Consider the following 23,096-nt stretch of genomic DNA (forward strand, 5'->3'; position numbering starts at 1 on the left):
ACACACAATTCTTCTCTTCATTGATAACAGCTGTATAAAGTAGACATGCATTTCTTCTCTTCATAGATAACAGCTGTATAAAGTACATATGCATTTCTCTCTCCATAGATAACAGCTTTATAAAGTACACACAAATGTCTTCTCGTCAGAGATAACAGCTGTATAAAGTAGACATGCATTTCTTCTCTTCAGAGATAGCAGCTGTATAAAGAACACACACAATTCTTCTCTTCATAGATAACAGCTGTATAAAGTACACACACATTTCTTCTCTTCATAGATAACAGTTGTATAAAGTACACATGCATTTCTTCTCTTCATAGATAACAGCTGTATAAAGTACACACATATTTCTTCTCTTCATAGATAACAGCTGTATAAAGTACACACACATTTCTTCTCTTCATAGATAACAGCTGTATAAAGTACACACATTTCTTCTCTTCATAGATAACAGCTGTATAAAGTACACACACATTTCTTCTCTTCAGAGATAGCAGCTGTATAAAAAAACACACACAATTCTTCTCTTCATAGATAACAGCTGTATAAAGAACACACACAATTCTTCTCTTCATAGATAACAGCTGTATAAAGTATACACACATTTCTTCTCTTCATAGATAACAGCTCTATAAAGTACACACACATTTCTTCTCTTCAAAGATAGCAGCTGTATAAAGAACACACACAATTCTTCTCTTCATAGATAACAGCTGTATAAAGTACACACACATTTCTTCTCTTCATAGATCACAGTTGTATAAAGTACACATGCATTTCTTCTCTTCATAGATAACAACTGTACAAAGTACACACACATTTCTTCTCTTCATAGATAACAGCTGTATAAAGTACACACACATTTCTTCTCTTCAGAGATAACAGCTGTATAAAGTACACACACATTTCTTTTCTTCATAGATAACAGCTGTATAAAGTACACATGCATTTCTTCTCTTCATAGATAACAGCTGTATAAAGTACACACACATTTCTTCTCTTCATAGATAACAGCTGTATAAAGTACACACACATTTCTTCTCTTCAGAGATAGCAGCTGTATAAAGAACACACACAATTCTTCTCTTCACAGATAACAGCTGTATAAAGTACACACACATTTCTTCTCTTCATAGATAACAGCTGTATAAAGTACACATGCATTTCTTCTCTTCATAGATAACAGCTGTATAAAGTACACACACATTACTTTTCTTCAGAGATAGCAGCTGTATAAAGAACGCACACAATTCTTCTCTTCATAGATAACAGCTTTATAAAGTACACATGCATTTCTTCTCTTCATAGATAACAGCTGTATAAAGAACACACACAATTCTTCTCTTCATAGATAACAGCTGTATAAAGTACACACACATTTCTTCTCTTCATTGATAACAGCTGTATAAAGTAGACATGCATTTCTTCTCTTCATAGATAACAGCTGTATAAAGTACATATGCATTTCTTCTCTCCATAGATAACAGCTTTATAAAGTACACACAAATCTCTTCTCATCAGAGATAACAGCTGTATAAAGTACACACACATTTCTTCTCTTCAGAGATAGCAGCTGTATAAAGAACACACACAATTCTTCTCTTCACAGATAACAGCTGTATAAAGTACACACACATTTCTTCTCTTCATAGATAACAGCTGTATAAAGTACACATGCATTTCTTCTCTTCATAGATAACAGCTGTATAAAGTACACACACATTACTTTTCTTCAGAGATAGCAGCTGTATAAAGAACACACACAATTCTTCTCTTCATAGATAACAGCTTTATAAAGTACACATGCATTTCTTCTCTTCATAGATAACAGTTGTATAAAGAACACACACAATTCTTCTCTTCATAGATAACAGCTGTATAAAGTACACACACATTTCTTCTCTTCATTGATAACAGCTGTATAAAGTAGACATGCATTTCTTCTCTTCATAGATAACAGCTGTATAAAGTACATATGCATTTCTTCTCTCCATAGATAACAGCTTTATAAAGTACACACAAATCTCTTCTCATCAGAGATAACAGCTGTATAAAGTAGACATGCATTTCTTCTCTTCAGAGATAGCAGCTGTATAAAGAACACACACAATTCTTCTCTTCATAGATAACAGCTGTATAAAGTACACACACATTTCTTCTCTTCAGAGATAACAGCTGTATAAAGTACACACACATTTCTTCTCTTCATAGATAACAGCTGTATAAAGAACACACACAATTCTTCTCTTCATAGATAACAGCTGTATAAAGTACACACACATTTCTTCTCTTCATAGATAACAGTTGTATAAAGTACACACACATTTCTTCTCTTCATAGATAACAGCTGTATAAAGTACACACACATTTGTTCTCTTCATAGATAACAGCTGTATAAAGTACACACACATTTCTTCTCTTCATAGATAACAGCTGTATAAAGTACACACACATTTCTTCTCTTCAGAGATAGCAGCTGTATAAAGAACACACACAATTCTTCTCTTCATAGATAACAGCTGTATAAAGTACACATGCATTTCTTCTCTTCATCGATAACAGTTGTATAAAGTACACATGCATTTTTTCTCTTCATAGATAACAGCTGTATAAAGTACACACACATTTCTTCTCTTCATAGATAACAGCTGTATAAAGTACACACACATTTCTTCTCTTCATAGATAACAGCTGTATAAAGTACACACACATTTCTTCTCTTCATAGATAACAGCTGTATAAAGTACACACACATTTCTTCTCTTCAGAGATAGCAGCTGTATAAAAAACACACACAATTCTTCTCTTCATAGATAACAGCTGTATAAAGTACACATGCATTTCTTCTCTTCATAGATAACAGCTGTATAAAGTACACATGCAATTCTTCTCTTCATAGATAACAGCTGTATAAAGAACACACATTTCTTCTCTTCATAGATAACAGCTGTATAAAGTACACGCACATTTCTTCTCTTTATAGATAACAGTTGTATAAAGTACACGTGCATTTCTTCTCTTCATAGATAACAGCTGTATAAAGTACACACACATTTCTTCTCTTCATAGATAACAGCTGTATAAAGTATACACACATTTCTTCTCTTCATAGATAACAGTTGTATAAAGTACACATGCATTTCTTCTCTTCATAGATAACAGCTGTATAAAGTACACACATTTCTTCTCTTCATAGATAACAGCTGTATAAAGTACACACACATTTCTTCTCTTCATAGATAACAGCTGTATAAAGTACACACACATTTCTTCTCTTCATAGATAACAGCTGTATAAAGAACACACACAATTCTTCTCTTCATAGATAACAGCTGTATAAAGTACACACACATTTCTTCTCTTCATAGATAACAGCTGTATAAAGTATACACATTTCTTCTCTTCATAGATAACAGCTCTATAAAGTACACACACATTTCTTCTCTTCAAAGATAGCAGCTGTATAAAGAACACACACAATTCTTCTCTTCATAGATAACAGCTGTATAAAGTATACACACATTTCTTCTCTTCATAGATAACAGCTCTATAAAGTACACACACATTTCTTCTCTTCAAAGATAGCAGCTGTATAAAGAACACACACAATTCTTCTCTTCATAGATAACAGCTGTATAAAGTACACACACATTTCTTCTCTTCATAGATAACAGTTGTATAAAGTACACATGCATTTCTTCTCTTCATAGATAACAACTGTACAAAGTACACACACATTTCTTCTCTTCATAGATAACAGCTGTATAAAGTACACACACATTTCTTCTCTTCAGAGATAGCAGCTGTATAAAGAACACACACAATTCTTCTCTTCATTGATAACAGCTGTATAAAGTAGACATGCATTTCTTCTCTTCATAGATAACAGCTGTATAAAGTACATATGCATTTCTTTCTCTCCATAGATAACAGCTTTATAAAGTACACACAAATGTCTTCTCGTCAGAGATAACAGCTGTATAAAGTAGACATGCATTTCTTCTCTTCAGAGATAGCAGCTGTATAAAGAACACACACAATTCTTCTCTTCATAGATAACAGCTGTATAAAGTACACACACATTTCTTCTCTTCATAGATAACAGTTGTATAAAGTACACATGCATTTCTTCTCTTCATAGATAACAGCTGTATAAAGTACACACATATTTCTTCTCTTCATAGATAACAGCTGTATAAAGTACACACACATTTCTTCTCTTCATAGATAACAGCTGTATAAAGTACACACATTTCTTCTCTTCATAGATAACAGCTGTATAAAGTACACACACATTTCTTCTCTTCAGAGATAGCAGCTGTATAAAAAACACACACAATTCTTCTCTTCATAGATAACAGCTGTATAAAGAACACACACAATTCTTCTCTTCATAGATAACAGCTGTATAAAGTATACACACATTTCTTCTCTTCATAGATAACAGCTCTATAAAGTACACACACATTTCTTCTCTTCAAAGATAGCAGCTGTATAAAGAACACACACAATTCTTCTCTTCATAGATAACAGCTGTATAAAGTACACACACATTTCTTCTCTTCATAGATCACAGTTGTATAAAGTACACATGCATTTCTTCTCTTCATAGATAACAACTGTACAAAGTACACACACATTTCTTCTCTTCATAGATAACAGCTGTATAAAGTACACACACATTTCTTCTCTTCAGAGATAGCAGCTGTATAAAGAACACACAATTCTTCTCTTCATAGATAACAGCTGTATAAAGTACACACACATTTCTTTTCTTCATAGATAACAGCTGTATAAAGTACACATGCATTTCTTCTCTTCATAGATAACAGCTGTATAAAGTACACACACATTTCTTCTCTTCATAGATAACAGCTGTATAAAGTACACACACATTTCTTCTCTTCAGAGATAGCAGCTGTATAAAGAACACACACAATTCTTCTCTTCACAGATAACAGCTGTATAAAGTACACACACATTTCTTCTCTTCATAGATAACAGCTGTATAAAGTACACATGCATTTCTTCTCTTCATAGATAACAGCTGTATAAAGTACACACACATTACTTTTCTTCAGAGATAACAGCTGTATAAAGAACACACACAATTCTTCTCTTCATAGATAACAGCTTTATAAAGTACACATGCATTTCTTCTCTTCATAGATAACAGCTGTATAAAGAACACACACAATTCTTCTCTTCATAGATAACAGCTGTATAAAGTACACACACATTTCTTCTCTTCATTGATAACAGCTGTATAAAGTAGACATGCATTTCTTCTCTTCATAGATAACAGCTGTATAAAGTACATATGCATTTCTTCTCTCCATAGATAACAGCTTTATAAAGTACACACAAATCTCTTCTCATCAGAGATAACAGCTGTATAAAGTAGACATGCATTTCTTCTCTTCAGAGATAGCAGCTGTATAAAGAACACACACAATTCTTCTCTTCATAGATAACAGCTGTATAAAGTACACACACATTTCTTCTCTTCAGAGATAACAGCTGTATAAAGTACACACACATTTCTTCTCTTCATAGATAACAGCTGTATAAAGAACACACACAATTCTTCTCTTCATAGATAACAGCTGTATAAAGTACACACACATTTCTTCTCTTCATAGATAACAGTTGTATAAAGTACACACATTTCTTCTCTTCATAGATAACAGCTGTATAAAGTACACACACATTTGTTCTATTCATAGATAACAGCTGTATAAAGTACACACACATTTCTTCTCTTCATAGATAACAGCTGTATAAAGTACACACACATTTCTTCTCTTCAGAGATAGCAGCTGTATAAAGAACACACACAATTCTTCTCTTCATAGATAACAGCTGTATAAAGTACACATGCATTTCTTCTCTTCATCGATAACAGTTGTATAAAGTACACATGCATTTTTTCTCTTCATAGATAACAGCTGTATAAAGTACACACACATTTCTTCTCTTCATAGATAACAGCTGTATAAAGTACACACACATTTCTTCTCTTCATAGATAACAGCTGTATAAAGTACACACACATTTCTTCTCTTCATAGATAACAGCTGTATAAAGTACACACACATTTCTTCTCTTCAGAGATAGCAGCTGTATAAAAAACACACACAATTCTTCTCTTCATAGATAACAGCTGTATAAAGTACACATGCATTTCTTCTCTTCATAGATAACAGCTGTATAAAGTACACATGCAATTCTTCTCTTCATAGATAACAGCTGTATAAAGAACACACATTTCTTCTCTTCATAGATAACAGCTGTATAAAGTACACGCACATTTCTTCTCTTTATAGATAACAGTTGTATAAAGTACACGTGCATTTCTTCTCTTCATAGATAACAGCTGTATAAAGTACACACACATTTCTTCTCTTCATAGATAACAGCTGTATAAAGTATACACACATTTCTTCTCTTCATAGATAACAGCTCTATAAAGTACACACACATTTCTTCTCTTCAAAGATAGCAGCTGTATAAAGAACACACACAATTCTTCTCTTCATAGATAACAGCTGTATAAAGTACACACACATTTCTTCTCTTCATAGATAACAGCTGTATAAAGTACACATGCATTTCTTCTCTTCATAGATAACAGCTGTATAAAGTACACACACATTTCTTCTCTTCATAGATAACAGCTGTATAAAGTACACACACATTTCTTCTCTTCAGAGATAGCAGCTGTATAAAGAACACACACAATTCTTCTCTTCACAGATAACAGCTGTATAAAGTACACACACATTTCTTCTCTTCATAGATAACAGCTGTATAAAGTACACATGCATTTCTTCTCTTCATAGATAACAGCTGTATAAAGTACACACACATTACTTTTCTTCAGAGATAGCAGCTGTATAAAGAACACACAATTCTTCTCTTCATAGATAACAGCTTTATAAAGTACACATGCATTTCTTCTCTTCATAGATAACAGCTGTATAAAGAACACACACAATTCTTCTCTTCATAGATAACAGCTGTATAAAGTACACACACATTTCTTCTCTTCATTGATAACAGCTGTATAAAGTAGACATGCATTTCTTCTCTTCATAGATAACAGCTGTATAAAGTACATATGCATTTCTTTCTCCATAGATAACAGCTTTATAAAGTACACACAAATCTCTTCTCATCAGAGATAACAGCTGTATAAAGTAGACATGCATTTCTTCTCTTCAGAGATAGCAGCTGTATAAAGAACACACACAATTCTTCTCTTCATAGATAACAGCTGTATAAAGTACACACACATTTCTTCTCTTCAGAGATAACAGCTGTATAAAGTACACACACATTTCTTCTCTTCATAGATAACAGCTGTATAAAGAACACACACAATTCTTCTCTTCATAGATAACAGCTGTATAAAGTACACACACATTTCTTCTCTTCATAGATAACAGTTGTATAAAGTACACACACATTTCTTCTCTTCATAGATAACAGCTGTATAAAGTACACACACATTTGTTCTCTTCATAGATAACAGCTGTATAAAGTACACACACATTTCTTCTCTTCATAGATAACAGCTGTATAAAGTACACACACATTTCTTCTCTTCAGAGATAGCAACTGTATAAAGAACACACAATTCTTCTCTTCATAGATAACAGCTGTATAAAGTACACATGCATTTCTTCTCTTCATCGATAACAGTTGTATAAAGTACACATGCATTTTTTTTCTCTTCATAGATAACAGCTGTATAAAGTACACACACATTTCTTCTCTTCATAGATAACAGCTGTATAAAGTATACACACATTTCTTCTCTTCATAGATAACAGCTGTATAAAGTACACACACATTTCTTCTCTTCATAGATAACAGCTGTATAAAGTACACACACATTTCTTCTCTTCAGAGATAGCAGCTGTATAAAAACACACACAATTCTTCTCTTCATAGATAACAGCTGTATAAAGTACACATGCATTTCTTCTCTTCATAGATAACAGCTGTATAAAGTACACATGCAATTCTTCTCTTCATAGATAACAGCTGTATAAAGAACACACATTTCTTCTCTTCATAGATAACAGCTGTATAAAGTACACGCACATTTCTTCTCTTTATAGATAACAGTTGTATAAAGTACACGTGCATTTCTTCTCTTCATAGATAACAGCTGTATAAAGTACACACACATTTCTTCTCTTCATAGATAACAGCTGTATAAAGTATACACACATTTCTTCTCTTCATAGATAACAGCTCTATAAAGTACACACACATTTCTTCTCTTCAAAGATAGCAGCTGTATAAAGAACACACACAATTCTTCTCTTCATAGATAACAGCTGTATAAAGTACACACACATTTCTTCTCTTCATAGATAACAGCTGTATAAAGTATACACACATTTCTTCTCTTCATAGATAACAACTGTACAAAGTACACACACATTTCTTCTCTTCATAGATAACAGCTGTATAAAGTACACACACATTTCTTCTCTTCAGAGATAGCAGCTGTATAAAGAACACACACAATTCTTCTCTTCATAGATAACAGCTGTATAAAGTACACACACATTTCTTCTCTTCATAGATAACAGCTGTATAAAGTACACATGCATTTCTTCTCTTCATAGATAACAGTTGTATCAAGTACACATGCATTTCTTCTCTTCATAGATAACAGCTGTATAAAGTACACACACATTTCTTCTCTTCATAGATAACAGCTGTATAAAGTACACACACATTTCATTTCTTCATGGATAACAGCTGTATAAAGAACACACACAATTCTTCTCTTCATGGATAACAGCTGTATAAAGTACACACACATTTCTTCTCTTCATTGATAACAGCTGTATAAAGTACACACACATTTCTTCTCTTCATAGATAACAGCTGTATAAAGTACACACATTTCTTCTCTTCATAGATAACAGCTGTATAAAGTACACACACATTTCTTCTCTTCAGAGATAGCAGCTGTATAAAAAACACACACAATTCTTCTCTTCATAGATAACAGCTGTATAAAGTACACATGCATTTCTTCTCTTCATAGATAACAGCTGTATAAAGTACACATGCAATTCTTCTCTTCATAGATAACAGCTGTATAAACACACATTTCTTCTCTTCATAGATAACAGCTGTATAAAGTACACGCACATTTCTTCTCTTCATAGATAACAGCTGTATAAAGTAAACATATTTCTTCTCTTCATAGATAACAGCTGTATAAAGTACACACACATTTCTTCTCTTCATAGATAACAGCTGTATAAAGTACACACACATTTCTTCTCTTCATAGATAACAGCTGTATAAAGTACACACACATTTCTTCTCTTCAGAGATAGCAGCTGTATAAAAAACACACACAATTCTTCTTTTCATAGATAACAGCTGTATAAAGAACACACACAATTCTTCTCTTCATAGATAACAGCTCTATAAAGTACACACACATTTCTTCTCTTCAAAGATAGCAGCTGTATAAAGAACACACACAATTCTTCTCTTCATAGATAACAGCTGTATAAAGTACACACACATTTCTTCTCTTCATAGATAACAGTTGTATAAAGTACACATGCATTTCTTCTCTTCATAGATAACAACTGTACAAAGTACACACACATTTCTTCTCTTCATAAATAACAGCTGTATAAAGTACACACACATTTCTTCTCTTCAGAGATAGCAGCTGTATAAAGAACACACACAATTCTTCTCTTCATAGATAACAGCTGTATGAAGTACACACACATTTCTTCTCTTCATAGATAACAGCTGTATAAAGTACACATGCATTTCTTCTCTTCATAGATAACAGTTGTATAAAGTACACATGCATTTCTTCTCTTCATAGATAACAGCTGTATAAAGTACACACACATTTCTTCTCTTCATAGATAACAGCTGTATAAAGTACACACACATTTCTTCTCTTCAGAGATAGCAGCTGTATAAAGAACACACACAATTCTTCTCTTCATAGATAACAGCTGTATAAAGTACACACACATTTCTTCTCTTCATAGATAACAGCTGTATAAAGTACACACACATTTCTTCTCTTCATAGATAACAGTTGTATAAAGTACACATGCATTTCTTCTCTTCATAGATAACAACTGTACAAAGTACACACACATTTCTTCTCTTCATAGATAACAGCTGTATAAAGTACACACACATTTCTTCTCTTCAGAGATAGCAGCTGTATAAAGAACACACACAATTCTTCTCTTCATAGATAACAGCTGTATAAAGTACACACACATTTCTTCTCTTCATAGATAACAGCTGTATAAAGTACACATGCATTTCTTCTCTTCATAGATAACAGTTGTATAAAGTACACATGCATTTCTTCTCTTCATAGATAACAGCTGTATAAAGTACACACACATTTCTTCTCTTCATAGATAACAGCTGTATAAAGTACACACACATTTCTTCTCTTCAGAGATAGCAGCTGTATAAAGAACACACAATTCTTCTCTTCATAGATAACAGCTGTATAAAGTACACACACATTTCTTCTCTTCATAGATAACAGCTGTATAAAGTACACATGCATTTCTTCTCTTCATAGATAACAGCTGTATAAAGTACACACACATTTCTTTTCTTCAGAGATAGCAGCTGTATAAAGAACACACACAATTCTTCTCTTCATAGATAACAGCTGTATAAAGTACACATGCATTTCTTCTCTTCATAGATAACAGCTGTATAAAGAACACACACAATTCTTCTCTTCATAGATAACAGCTGTATAAAGTACACACACATTTCTTCTCTTCATTGATAACAGCTGTATAAAGTAGACATGCATTTCTTCTCTCCACAGATAACAGCTGTATAAAGTAGACATGCATTTCTTCTCTTCAGAGATAGCAGCTGTATAAAGTAGACATGCATTTCTTCTCTTCAGAGATAGCAGCTGTATAAAGAACACACACAATTCTTCTCTTCATAGATAACAGCTGTATAAAGTACACACACATTTCTTCTCTTCAGAGATAACAGCTGTATAAAGTACACACACATTTCTTCTCTTCATAGATAACAGCTGTATAAAGAACACACACAATTCTTCTCTTCATAGATAACAGCTGTATAAAGTACACACACATTTCTTCTCTTCATAGATAACAGTTGTATAAAGTACACACACATTTCTTCTCTTCATAGATAACAGTTGTATAAAGTACACACACATTTCTTCTCTTCATAGATAACAGCTGTATAAAGTACACACACATTTGTTCTCTTCATAGATAACAGCTGTATAAAGTACACACACATTTCTTCTCTTCATAGATAACAGCTGTATAAAGTACACAGACATTTCTTCTCTTCAGAGATAGCAGCTGTATAAAGAACACACACAATTCTTCTCTTCATAGATAACAGCTGTATAAAGTACACACACATTTCTTCTCTTCATAGATAACAGCTGTATAAAGTACACATGCATTTCTTCTCTTCATAGATAACAGCTGTATAAAGTACACACACATTTCTTCTCTTCATAGATAACGTACACATGCATTTCTTCTCTTCATAGATAACAGCTGTATAAAGTAGACACACATTTCTTCTCTTCATAGATAACAGCTGTATAAAGAACACACACATTTCTTCTTTTCATAGATAACAGCTGTATAAAGTACACACACATTTCTTCTCTTCATAGATAACAGCTGTATAAAGTACACACACATTTCTTCTCTTCAGAGATAGCAGCTGTATAAAGAACACACACAATTCTTCTCTTCATAGATAACAGCTGTATAAAGTACACACACATTTCTTCTCTTCATAGATAACAGCTGTATAAAGTACACATGCATTTCTTCTCTTCATAGATAACAGCTGTATAAAGTACACACACATTCTTCTCTTCAGAGATAGCAGCTGTATAAAGAACACACACAATTCTTCTCTTCATAGATAACAGCTGTATAAAGTACACATGCATTTCTTCTCTTCATAGATAACAGCTGTATAAAGTACACACACATTTCTTCTCTTCAGAGATAGCAGCTGTATAAAGAACACACACAATTCTTCTCTTCATAGATAACAGCTGTATAAAGTACACACACATTTCTTCTCTTCATAGATAACAATTGTATAAAGTACACACACATTTCTTCTCTTCATAGATAACAGCTTTATAAAGTACACACAAATGTCTTTTCGTCAGAGATAACAGCTGTATAAAGTAGACATGCATTTCTTCTCTTCAGAGATAGCAGCTGTATAAAGAACACACACAATTCTTCTCTTCATAGATAACAGCTGTATAAAGTACACACACATTTCTTCTCTTCATAGATAACAGCTTTATAAAGAACACACACATTTCTTCTCTTCAGAGATAGCAGCTGTATAAAGTACACACACATTTCTTCTCTTCAGAGATAACAGCTGTACAAAGTACACATGTTAATGGGTATCTGAGATTTTCAAGTTCCAGGCTCAACAGATATTTTCCATTATTTAAGTTCACGTTAAACAAACCAAGTTCATACAAACGTACATAACCTGGCACGTTGGAAAACGTAAAATCAGATGTTGTTCAACAAGCTAAATTGGTCAACTCTTGTTTGAAACTATTTAGGTCCATGCTTAAACTACACAAGCTGAGAATTACTATGTCTCCACATACAAAACTAACCACACTAACACAAGCTGAGAATTACTATGTCTCCACATAGAAAACTAACCACACTAACACAAGCTGAGAATTACTATGTCTCCACATAGAAAACTAACCACACTAACACAAGCTGAGAATTACTATGTCTCCACATACAAAACTAACCACACTAACACAAGCTAAGAATTACTATGTCTCCACATACAAAACTAACCACACTAACTTACCTTGAAAAAAGTTTTTATGAGTGTAGATAAGATGAACAGTCGATTTACATCCAGTAAAGTTACACGTCCACTCTTGGTGACCATTCCAAATCCTGGGATACTTTATTTCAATGTTGAACTGTGACCAGCAAAATATCTTAGTTATGCAACAAAAATACAAGCACTATATTCAACATAAAGCAAAATACTAATATTGTAACACTCATGTATATGTTGTTTGTTAAAACCCTTAAAACATAGACTTACGTATAACACTGTAGCTTTTTAAGAAAGACTATTATACAAAAATTAAAAAAGTAAATATATAACTTTGACTCTCAAACTGTACCTTTTAATGACAGACCATCTAATAGTGTAAATGTACAAGTGTTAGAGCACCTGATAGTATCTTCCTATAAGTGCTGAACCATGTGGTACATGTAATACCACCTGGTAGCATGTATTTATATTTGATAGACCATTCTACTAGTTGTTATCTATATGAAACATATAGATAATTCTAGTAACTCACCTCCAATGTCTCCGATTCCACTAAAGACCTGTACTGTAAGCTAGTGGAAGCATCTAAGTGAAGTAGTTGGCCATTAATGGAAGATGTGAAACCATCACTAGTGACAACCCATGGTATTGTAACTTCAAGGTATGAACCAGGACCAGCATTCATATGTACTGCATTTGTCTCCTAATGTTTGTAAGACAAAATTTCGTTGTTACAATACATATTGTCAAGATGAAAAATAACCAAAGTTTATACTTACAATTAAGGAACAAAACCTGTTTTAGTAATTACATGCTACAAACAAACTGCTTTAGTATTTACATGCAACAAGCAAACTGTTTTAGTATTTACATGTTACAAACTGTTTTAGTAATTACATGCAACAAACAAACTGTTTTAGTATTTACATGCAACAAGCAAACTGTTTTAGTAATTACACACTACAAACAAACTGTTTTAGTAACTACATGCTACAAACAAACAGTTCTATATGTATATGAATTGAAATAATCTGTTTTATTACAAATAAACTGCTTTTTAAAAATATATGAAACAAATGTTTTTGTAATATTATAAAACAAACTTGGTTTTCTTAATAAGAAATTTTTCATGAGAGAATTAAATAATTAATGTGTCAACATTCTATTAATTAAACAATAAACTAGGATTAGTTAACATTTTTCTTTCTATGGATTGTGTTAGTTTTCACAGTATATGTTGGAGCAAACAATATAAGTCATAGGTTGTGACACAGTTTTTAATATAAAAGTTGGAGCAAAAGGGTTGGAGTAACAACCAAAATAAGGCATTGATTGTGACACGGTATTTAACACACAAGTTTGAACGAAAGTAATGGAGTAACAACCAATATAGGGTATAGATTGTGACACGGTATTTAATACACAAGTTGGAACGAAAGTAATGGAGTAACAACCAATATAAGGTATAGATTGTGACACGGTATTTAATACACAAGTTGGAATGAAGGTAATGGAGTAACAACCAATATAAGGTATTGATTGTGACACAGTATTTAATACACAAGTTGGAATGAAAGTAATGGAGTAACAACCAATATAAGGTATTGATTGTGACACGGTATTTAACACACAAGTTGGAACGAAAGTAATGGAGTAACAACCAATATAAGGTATAGATTGTGACACGGTATTTAATACACAAGTTGGAACGAAAGTAATGGAGTAACAACCAATATAAGGTATTGATTGTGACACGGTATTTAATACACAAGTTGGAACGAAAGTAATGGAGTAACAACCAATATAAGGCATAGATTGCGACACAGTATTTACTATACAAGTTGACACAGAAACCAATAAAAAGACAGGTTGTGAATGTTTAATAAACAGAAAGTATTGAGTGGAAATTATTTCTTAACAGAACTGTATGAAACAAGGTGAAACACTGAGGAATTAAAGAATCTTCACTAAATATTGGACGTTTCTTTTCATAAACATGTTAGTTCTCTGTTGAATTATTCTGTGAACATACAAGTTCTTATTATACATGATGAAATAAAGCAGGTTATAAACATAACAGTTTAAAATCTGACATGTAACACAATCTCCGAACATATAATTTGTGTTGTACGTAATTATATATAATAACTACAATATAGTTTTGATATTTACTGATCTTTGGAAGAAAAATATTATATACACAAATACAATAAATATATGTAAATATACACACATGCACAATTTTACCAAAAATACCACAAATGCTTAGCTTAAAAAGGGAAACGTTGAATTTTGTTACTGGGATCAGTTTTGATGATAACTTATCACCTTAATTATAGTTAGAACTGTGTTCCTAATATTTGTTGTCACATATTTCATAATATAAACTACCAAAGCAGTTCCACATTTAGTAAAGCTTTGGGATTCATCCAATCTCTCTCTGAAACAGGAAGAATTTTAAGACATTCCAGAGAGCAGTTCAACTGGATCTCCACTCTCTCTCTCTCTCACAGGTAGAATTTTAAGACATTCCAGAGAGCAGTTCAACTGGATCTCCACTCTCTCTCTCTCTCTCTCTCACAGGTAGAATTTTAAGACATTCCAGAGAGCAGTTCAACTGGATCTCCACTCTCTCTCTCTCTCTCACAGGTAGAATTTTAAGACATTCCAGAGAGCAGTTCAACTGGATCTCCACTCTCTCTCTCTCTCACAGGTAGAATTTTAAAACATTCCAGAGAGCAGTTCACCTGAATCTCTACTCTCTCTCTCTCACAGGCAGAATTTTAAGACATTCCAGAGAGCAGTTCAATTGGATCTCTACTTTCTCTCACAGGCAGAATTTTAAGACATTCCAGAGAGCAGTTCACCTGAATCTCTACTCTCTCTCTCTCTCACAGGCAGAATTTTAAGACATTCCAGAGAACAGTTCAATTGGATCTCTAATCTCTCTCTCTCACAGGCAAAATTTTAAGACATTCCAAAGAGCAGTTCAATTGGATCTCCACTCTCTCTCTCTCTCTCACAGGTAGAATTTTAAGACATTCCAGAGAGCAGTTCAACTGGATCTCCACTCTCTCTCTCTCTCTCACAGGCAGAATTTTAAAACATTCCAGAGAGCAGTTCAACTGGATCTCCACTCTCTCTCTCTCACAGGCAGAATTTTAAGACATTCCAAAGAGCAGTTCAACTGGATCTCTATTCTCTCTCTCTCTCTCTCTCAGGCAGAATTTTAAGACATTCCAGAGAGCAGTTCAACTGGATCTCTACTCTCTCTCTCTCTCTCTCTCAGGCAGAATTTTAAGACATTCCAGAGAGCAGTTCAACTGGATCTCCACTCTCTCTCTCTCTCTCACAGGTAGAATTTTAAGACATTCCAGAGAGCAGTTCAACTGGATCTCCACTCTCTCTCTCTCACAGGTAGAATTTTAAAACATTCCAGAGAGCAGTTCACCTGAATCTCTACTCTCTCTCTCTCACAGGCAGAATTTTAAGACATTCCAGAGAGCAGTTCAATTGGATCTCTACTTTCTCTCACAGGCAGAATTTTAAGACATTCCAGAGAGCAGTTCACCTGAATCTCTACTCTCTCTCTCTCTCACAGGCAGAATTTTAAGACATTCCAGAGAACAGTTCAATTGGATCTCTAATCTCTCTCTCTCACAGGCAAAATTTTAAGACATTCCAAAGAGCAGTTCAATTGGATCTCTATTCTCTCTCTCTCTCTCTCACAGGCAGAATTTTAAGACATTCCAGAGAGCAGTTCAACTGGATCTCCACTCTCTCTCTCTCCCTCTCACAGGCAGAATTTTAAGACATTCCAGAGAGCAGTTCAACTGGATCTCTATTCTTTTTCTCTCTCTCTCACAGGCAGAATTTTAAAACATTCCAGAGAGCAGTTCAACTGGATCTCCACTCTCTCTCTCTCACAGGCAGAATTTTAAGACATTCCAAAGAGCAGTTCAACTGGATCTCTATTCTCTCTCTCTCTCTCTCACAGGCAGAATTTTAAGACATTCCAGAGAGCAGTTCAACTGGATCTCCACTCTCTCTCTCTCTCCCTCTCACAGGCAGAATTTTAAGACATTCCAGAGAGCAGTTCAACTGGATCTCCACTCTCTCTCTCTCTCCCTCTTTCTCACAGGCAAAATTTTAAGACATTCCAGAGAGCAGTTCAACTGGATCTCTACTCTCTCTCTCTCTCTCTCACAGATAGAATTTTAAGACATTCCAGAGAGCAGTTCAACTGGATCTCCACTCTCTCTGTCTCTCTCTCTCACAGGTAGAATTTTAAGACATTCCAGAGAGCAGTTCAACTGGATCTCCACTCTCTCTGTCTCTCTCTCTCACAGGTAGAATTTTAAGACATTCCAGAGAGCAGTTCAACTGGATCTCCACTCTCTCTCTCTCTCACAGGTAGAATTTTAAGACATTCCAGAGAGCAGTTCAACTGGATCTCCACTCTCTCTCTCTCTCACAGGTAGAATTTTAAAACATTCCAGAGAGCAGTTCACCTGAATCTCTACTCTCTCTCTCTCTCACAGGCAGAATTTTAAGACATTCCAGAGAGCAGTTCAATTGGATCTCTACTTTCTCTCACAGGCAGAATTTTAAGACATCCAGAGAGCAGTTCACCTGAATGTCTACTCTCTCTCTCTCACAGGCAGAATTTTAAGACATTCCAGAGAGCAGTTCAACTGGATCTCTAATCTCTCTCTCTCACAGGCAAAATTTTAAGACATTCCAAAGAGCAGTTCAATTGGATCTCTATTCTCTCTCTCTCTCTCTCTCACAGGCAGAATTTTAAGACATTCCAGAGAGCAGTTCAACTGGATCTCCACTCTCTCTCTCTCCCTCTCACAGGCAGAATTTTAAGACATTCCAGAGAGCAGTTCAACTGGATCTCTATTCTTTTTCTCTCTCTCTCACATGCAGAATTTTAAAACATTCCAGAGAGCAGTTCAACTGAATCTCCACTCTCTCTCTCTCACAGGCAGAATTTTAAGACATTCCAAAGAGCAGTTCAACTGGATCTCTATTCTCTCTCTCTCTCTCACAGGCAGAATTTTAAGACATTCCAGAGAGCAGTTCAACTGGATCTCCACTCTCTCTCTCTCCCTCTCACAGGCAGAATTTTAAGACATTCCAGAGAGCAGTTCAACTGGATCTCCAATCTCTCTCTCTCTCTCACAGGTAGAATTTTAAGACATTCCATAGAGCAGTTCAACTGGATCTCCACTCTCTCTCTCTCTCACAGGTAGAATTTTAAGACATTCCAGAGAGCAGTTCAACTGGATCTCCACTCTCTCCCTCTCTCTCACAGGCAGAATTTTAAGACATTCCAGAGAGCAGTTCAACTGGATCTCCACTCTCTCCCTCTCTCTCACAGGCAGAATTTTAAGACATTCCAGAGAGCAGTTCAACTGGAAATCCACTCTCTCTCTCTCCCTCTCTCTCACAGGCAGAATTTTAAGACATTCCAGAGAGCAGTTCAACTGGATCTCCACTCTCTCTCTCACAGGCAGAATTTTAAGACATTCCAGAGAACAGTTCAACTGGATGTCTCTTCTCTCACAAAAGCAGACATTCTAAAGAACATTTCAATTGAACTTAAGATGATATTATCATGGCTTACTGTCATTACCGTAACTACACCAATAAAAGTATTATAAGAAATCAGCTACAGTAAAGTGGAAATATTGATATAAGCTTTACCAAAACCAGAGCACTTAGTACAGTTCATAATATAAAGTGGAAATATTGATATAAGCTTTACCAAAACCAGAGCACTTAGTACAGTTTGTAACATAAAGTGGAAATATTGATATAAGCTTTACCAAAACCAGAGCACTTAGTACAGTTCGTAACATTTATGTATAACTGTTATAAAAACCAGGGACTTATAGTTCAAAACTATTAATGTAACAGAAACTAATGAATGTACAGAAACTACTGAAGCTTTGATAATTGGTAAAAAAGTGATAAAACTAACCTTATCTTTTGAGAAAAGAATATCTATGGTTATGTCAGATAGAGTGCTTAACCTCAGGTCAAATGACTGGAACTGACGTTTCTCTCCAACTTGGGGTGGTTTTGTTACAATAAGAGGCTGGTAGTCCTATTTGAAAACAAATAGGGTAGGATAACCATGATATATATTACAAACGACAAATAAGGCTTAAAAAACCTTTTACTTTTCTGACTCTGACATAAGAATGCATCAAGACAGAACAGAGATAAACCTCAAAAATGCAATAACCAAATCAGGGTATGTCACATTAAATATACATCTGAATGTTTGGTTTAATGTTATAAATTAATGGGATAGCTCTTAATTTAACAGAGAGTTATTACTTTAATGTAAACTATTACACCAGCACAGACTACACATAAAATTACATTAAACAATACTGTAACATCCAGTTATAACCTTAAAACAAACTATGACTGAAAGAAACTTAAAAAAGACAGCTAGTAATTCTTGATGATGAGAAACCCACTTGAAATAAAAATGTATCTCAGAACGGTTGTTATGGGTATTAACGCTTTTATTTATAAGGAGAGAACAACATTTCGACCTTCCTAGGTCATTTTCTTAATCTGAAGATGACCTATGAAGGTCAAAATGTTGTTCTCTCCTTATAAATAAAAGTGTTAATACCCATAAGAGCCATTCTGAGATACAAAGCTAGTAATTATTCATGACAGCCAGGTAGTGGAACTTTAATATTCACCTGCTAATATAAAAATATAATAAAATAAGGTTTTTATTCTGAGCACAAAACAGTAAAATAACATCACTAGAAGCTTGTGTATCAGCAATGGAAATAATCTAAAATATCAGCACATCTTGAAGTTAGTAAATAAATATAGTTAAATGTACTAAACTCTACTAGTGATGACCTTCTTATAATGTCAAATACATCTTCAATTTGGATATATAAATATAGTTAAATGTACTAAATTCTACTAGTGATGACCTTATAATGTCAAATACATCTTCAAGTTGGATATATAAATATAGTTAAATGTACTGAACTCTACTAGTGATGACCTTCTTATAATGTCAAATACATCTTAAAGTTGGATATATAAATATAGTTAAATGTACTAAACTCTACTAGTGATGACCTTCTTATAATGTCAAATACATCTTCAATTTGGATATATAAATATAGTTAAATGTACTAAATTCTACTAGTGATGACCTTATAATGTCAAATACATCTTCAAGTTGGATATATAAATATAGTTAAATGTACTGAACTCTACTAGTGATGACCTTCTTATAATGTCAAATACATCTTCAAGTTGAATATATAAATATAGTTAAATGTACTAAACTCTACTAGTGATGACCTTCTTATAATGTCAAATACATCTTCAAGTTGGATATATAAATATAGTTAAATGTACTAAACTCTACTAGTGATGACCTTATAATGTCAAATACATCTTCAAGTTGGATATATAAATATAGTTAAATGTACTAAACTCTACTAGTGATGACCTTATAATGTCAAATACATCTTCAAGTTGGATATATAAATATAGTTAAATGTACTAAACTCTACTAGTGATGACCTTCTTATAATGTCAAATACATCTTCAAGTTGGATTCAATTCTGTGATAGTTCTGCACTGATGCCATCGGTAGAATATTCAGCCACAGACAATCATAGTGAAACCATAGTGTTTTCAAATGTAGTGTTTTAAAATCAACTTTTTTATCTTAAGAAAACTTAACACTTTCAGTGCCACAAGAGAACCTTTTTCCACATGTACATTCTAAAGTTTATTTCATTTTCAATCTGTTCATAACACTCACTGTTAATGTTTCTTACACAAGCATATTTTTTCTTTCTTTACTTTCCTGGTGATAGAAACTTCTAAGTTAGATATATAGAATCAACTTAGGTAATAAAGTATTGGTGCAACACCATTGTTTATAATTGAAGAAACCTGCAAACTATTTGCATAACATTTTAAAATATAGGTGAAAATAACACAGCTCACTTGAGGGAAGAAGAACCTGTACAGGTGTTCTCTCTGTCGATCTGCCCATGGGCCATAACTGAAATCTGTACCTTTGCCACATTTGATATCCAGACCCCAACAAGGGTTAGTAAACTGTTGTATTATATCTCCATTTGCTAACTCTACCATCTCAGGCTCTTGAGGAACTAGACCTATTATTCAGAAATGGTACATTCTGGAAGTATCTCTTATGGGTCACATAACGTTTAATAAATACCATCAAATGTTACACTATTAAAGCATGAACAAAATGTGACTGTCATCAACCTTGTCAAAAAAGCAACATACTATTTTTAATGATTTTAAGTTATTGTACACTTTTCTTTGTAATTAATAACTACTACCAGCTTAAACTTTGTAGACATAAACTAAGAATGATCCGCTCAGCATCACAGAAGACCTTATGATCCAGTCAAACTTTACTGGCAATTCTGTTAAATTGTTGAATTGCACAAACTGTAATACAGTTTTGATTACTGTGAACATAGATGTAGATCCAAGGTTTTCAACACGTACAGTTTATAAGAATATTTTACCTGCTTAGTTTGGTGATAATACTGATGAATAAAAACACGTTCCTTAAGACATCAGGTCTAAATTATAGTCTAATTTGTATTATCATCTTAGTATAATAACTTGTATCAATTTTGGCAGATGAATAAAATAATTATGTGAATAGGCCTATTATAAGCTGTACACCAGACAGCCTGATGGAGAAATGGTATTAAGAAAAAAAAGCCTCATGGGTACAGAATAGGACAGATAGAGTGACATTCACATATTGTTCCCTTCACTTAGAATTGTACAGAACCAATTTCATAGTTAAGAATCCATAGAAAAGCTAAGTTCTGTATCAGAATATTGTTTTTTTTTATATCAAAATAAATAATGTTTTGAATATTTTTTCCTCAAGATTTATACAGTTTAATGTAGTATTTCTTTTCATAGACTGCTTGTACTTGATTTTGTGTATTAGTTATGTGCTGGCACCAAACTATACAAGTTTTTCTACGTGCTATAAAAGTTGTATGTTACAACTGTTGTTACATAAAATATTTTCAATCAACATATCCTCCACCACTGTAAATGTCATGTTCTGTCTAGAGACAACTGAATCTACATCAAAAACTGAAGTGTTTACTGTAGATCCAACAAGACAACTGACAAACAGTATTAGAGGCTGATTAGAGCTATGTGATTTAATTTATTTTGTGACTCCATTAGTGTCAATTAATTAACAATTCAATTAATTGAATAAATGTAATAAAAATAACCAACTTGTTGAAATTAGTGTTTTCTTACAAACATCATTTTGATTGACTGTTAAAATAAGTTAAAGCAATAAACAAATATTTAGGGTTTCTAATTGTTACCATTTTTCATAATTCTAATTAATCAAAATTATGATTAATATTTTAAATTATTCTAACAATCAATTAATAAAAATGATGATTAAATCATTTAACAAAATAATAATCAACAATTGAAAATTACTGTTCCTCATTATTCCAATAATCCAAGTTATCAAAATATTGAAATTATATTTGTTGTCCGGTGCAATGTTACATAATGGGTTATATGTAATATGCACATTGCAGGTATCAAAATCTGATTTTAATATTATAAGACCTTTTTTAACTTTGAGTCCATTCAGGTTTTGGTCAGCGTGGCTTGGTGACTTGGAAGATGGGAGTAAAGGTCAGGAAGAATTAATATCCTCACTCACCTGCTCTCCATCATAGTAAACCTACTAAGGCCATCTATTACTGCCATTAATATTAATGTGCCAATTAAAGAGAAGGCAATTTGCTGAAACCTCCCACCATTAATTGCTACTAACTGTCCCATATCTAATTACAATAAGAGGCAACATTTTTTGAATACAGTTAGAACACCAACATTCACAAGAATGGCAAGGAGAAAACAGATCTAATAAATTACATATCCTTTAACTTTATATCTTAAAGATGAATATTAGCTTCTTTTTACTTACATATTAAGGCAGTCATACTAAATACAATTATATAATCAACAGCCATACAGTGTAATTTGTTATGCTGTACAAAAACAACAAAAGATACACACTGTTGCTTAAACATACAGCTGTAAATATAATGTTTTCTGTCACAAAATAAATGTTTAAAAATCTTCAGTGGAATATTTACAGC

The 23,096-nt window shown here is 33.3% G+C and overlaps 1 protein-coding gene across 1 annotated transcript in view; it reads right to left on the reverse strand.

Annotated features, from left to right (window-relative positions):
- Nucleotides 1-23,096, reverse strand: part of LOC143245648 (bridge-like lipid transfer protein family member 1) — a 225,671-nt gene that overhangs the window by 187,494 nt on the left and 15,081 nt on the right. Inside the window, 4 exon segments of the mRNA XM_076491997.1 lie at nucleotides 12,916-13,033; nucleotides 13,427-13,597; nucleotides 18,884-19,009; nucleotides 20,908-21,080. Coding sequence (XP_076348112.1) covers nucleotides 12,916-13,033; nucleotides 13,427-13,597; nucleotides 18,884-19,009; nucleotides 20,908-21,080 — 588 coding nt within the window.

The sequence above is a fragment of the Tachypleus tridentatus genome, chromosome 2 (genome assembly GCF_004210375.1).
Source record: "Tachypleus tridentatus isolate NWPU-2018 chromosome 2, ASM421037v1, whole genome shotgun sequence".
Classification (NCBI taxonomy): Eukaryota; Metazoa; Arthropoda; class Merostomata; order Xiphosura; family Limulidae; genus Tachypleus; species Tachypleus tridentatus.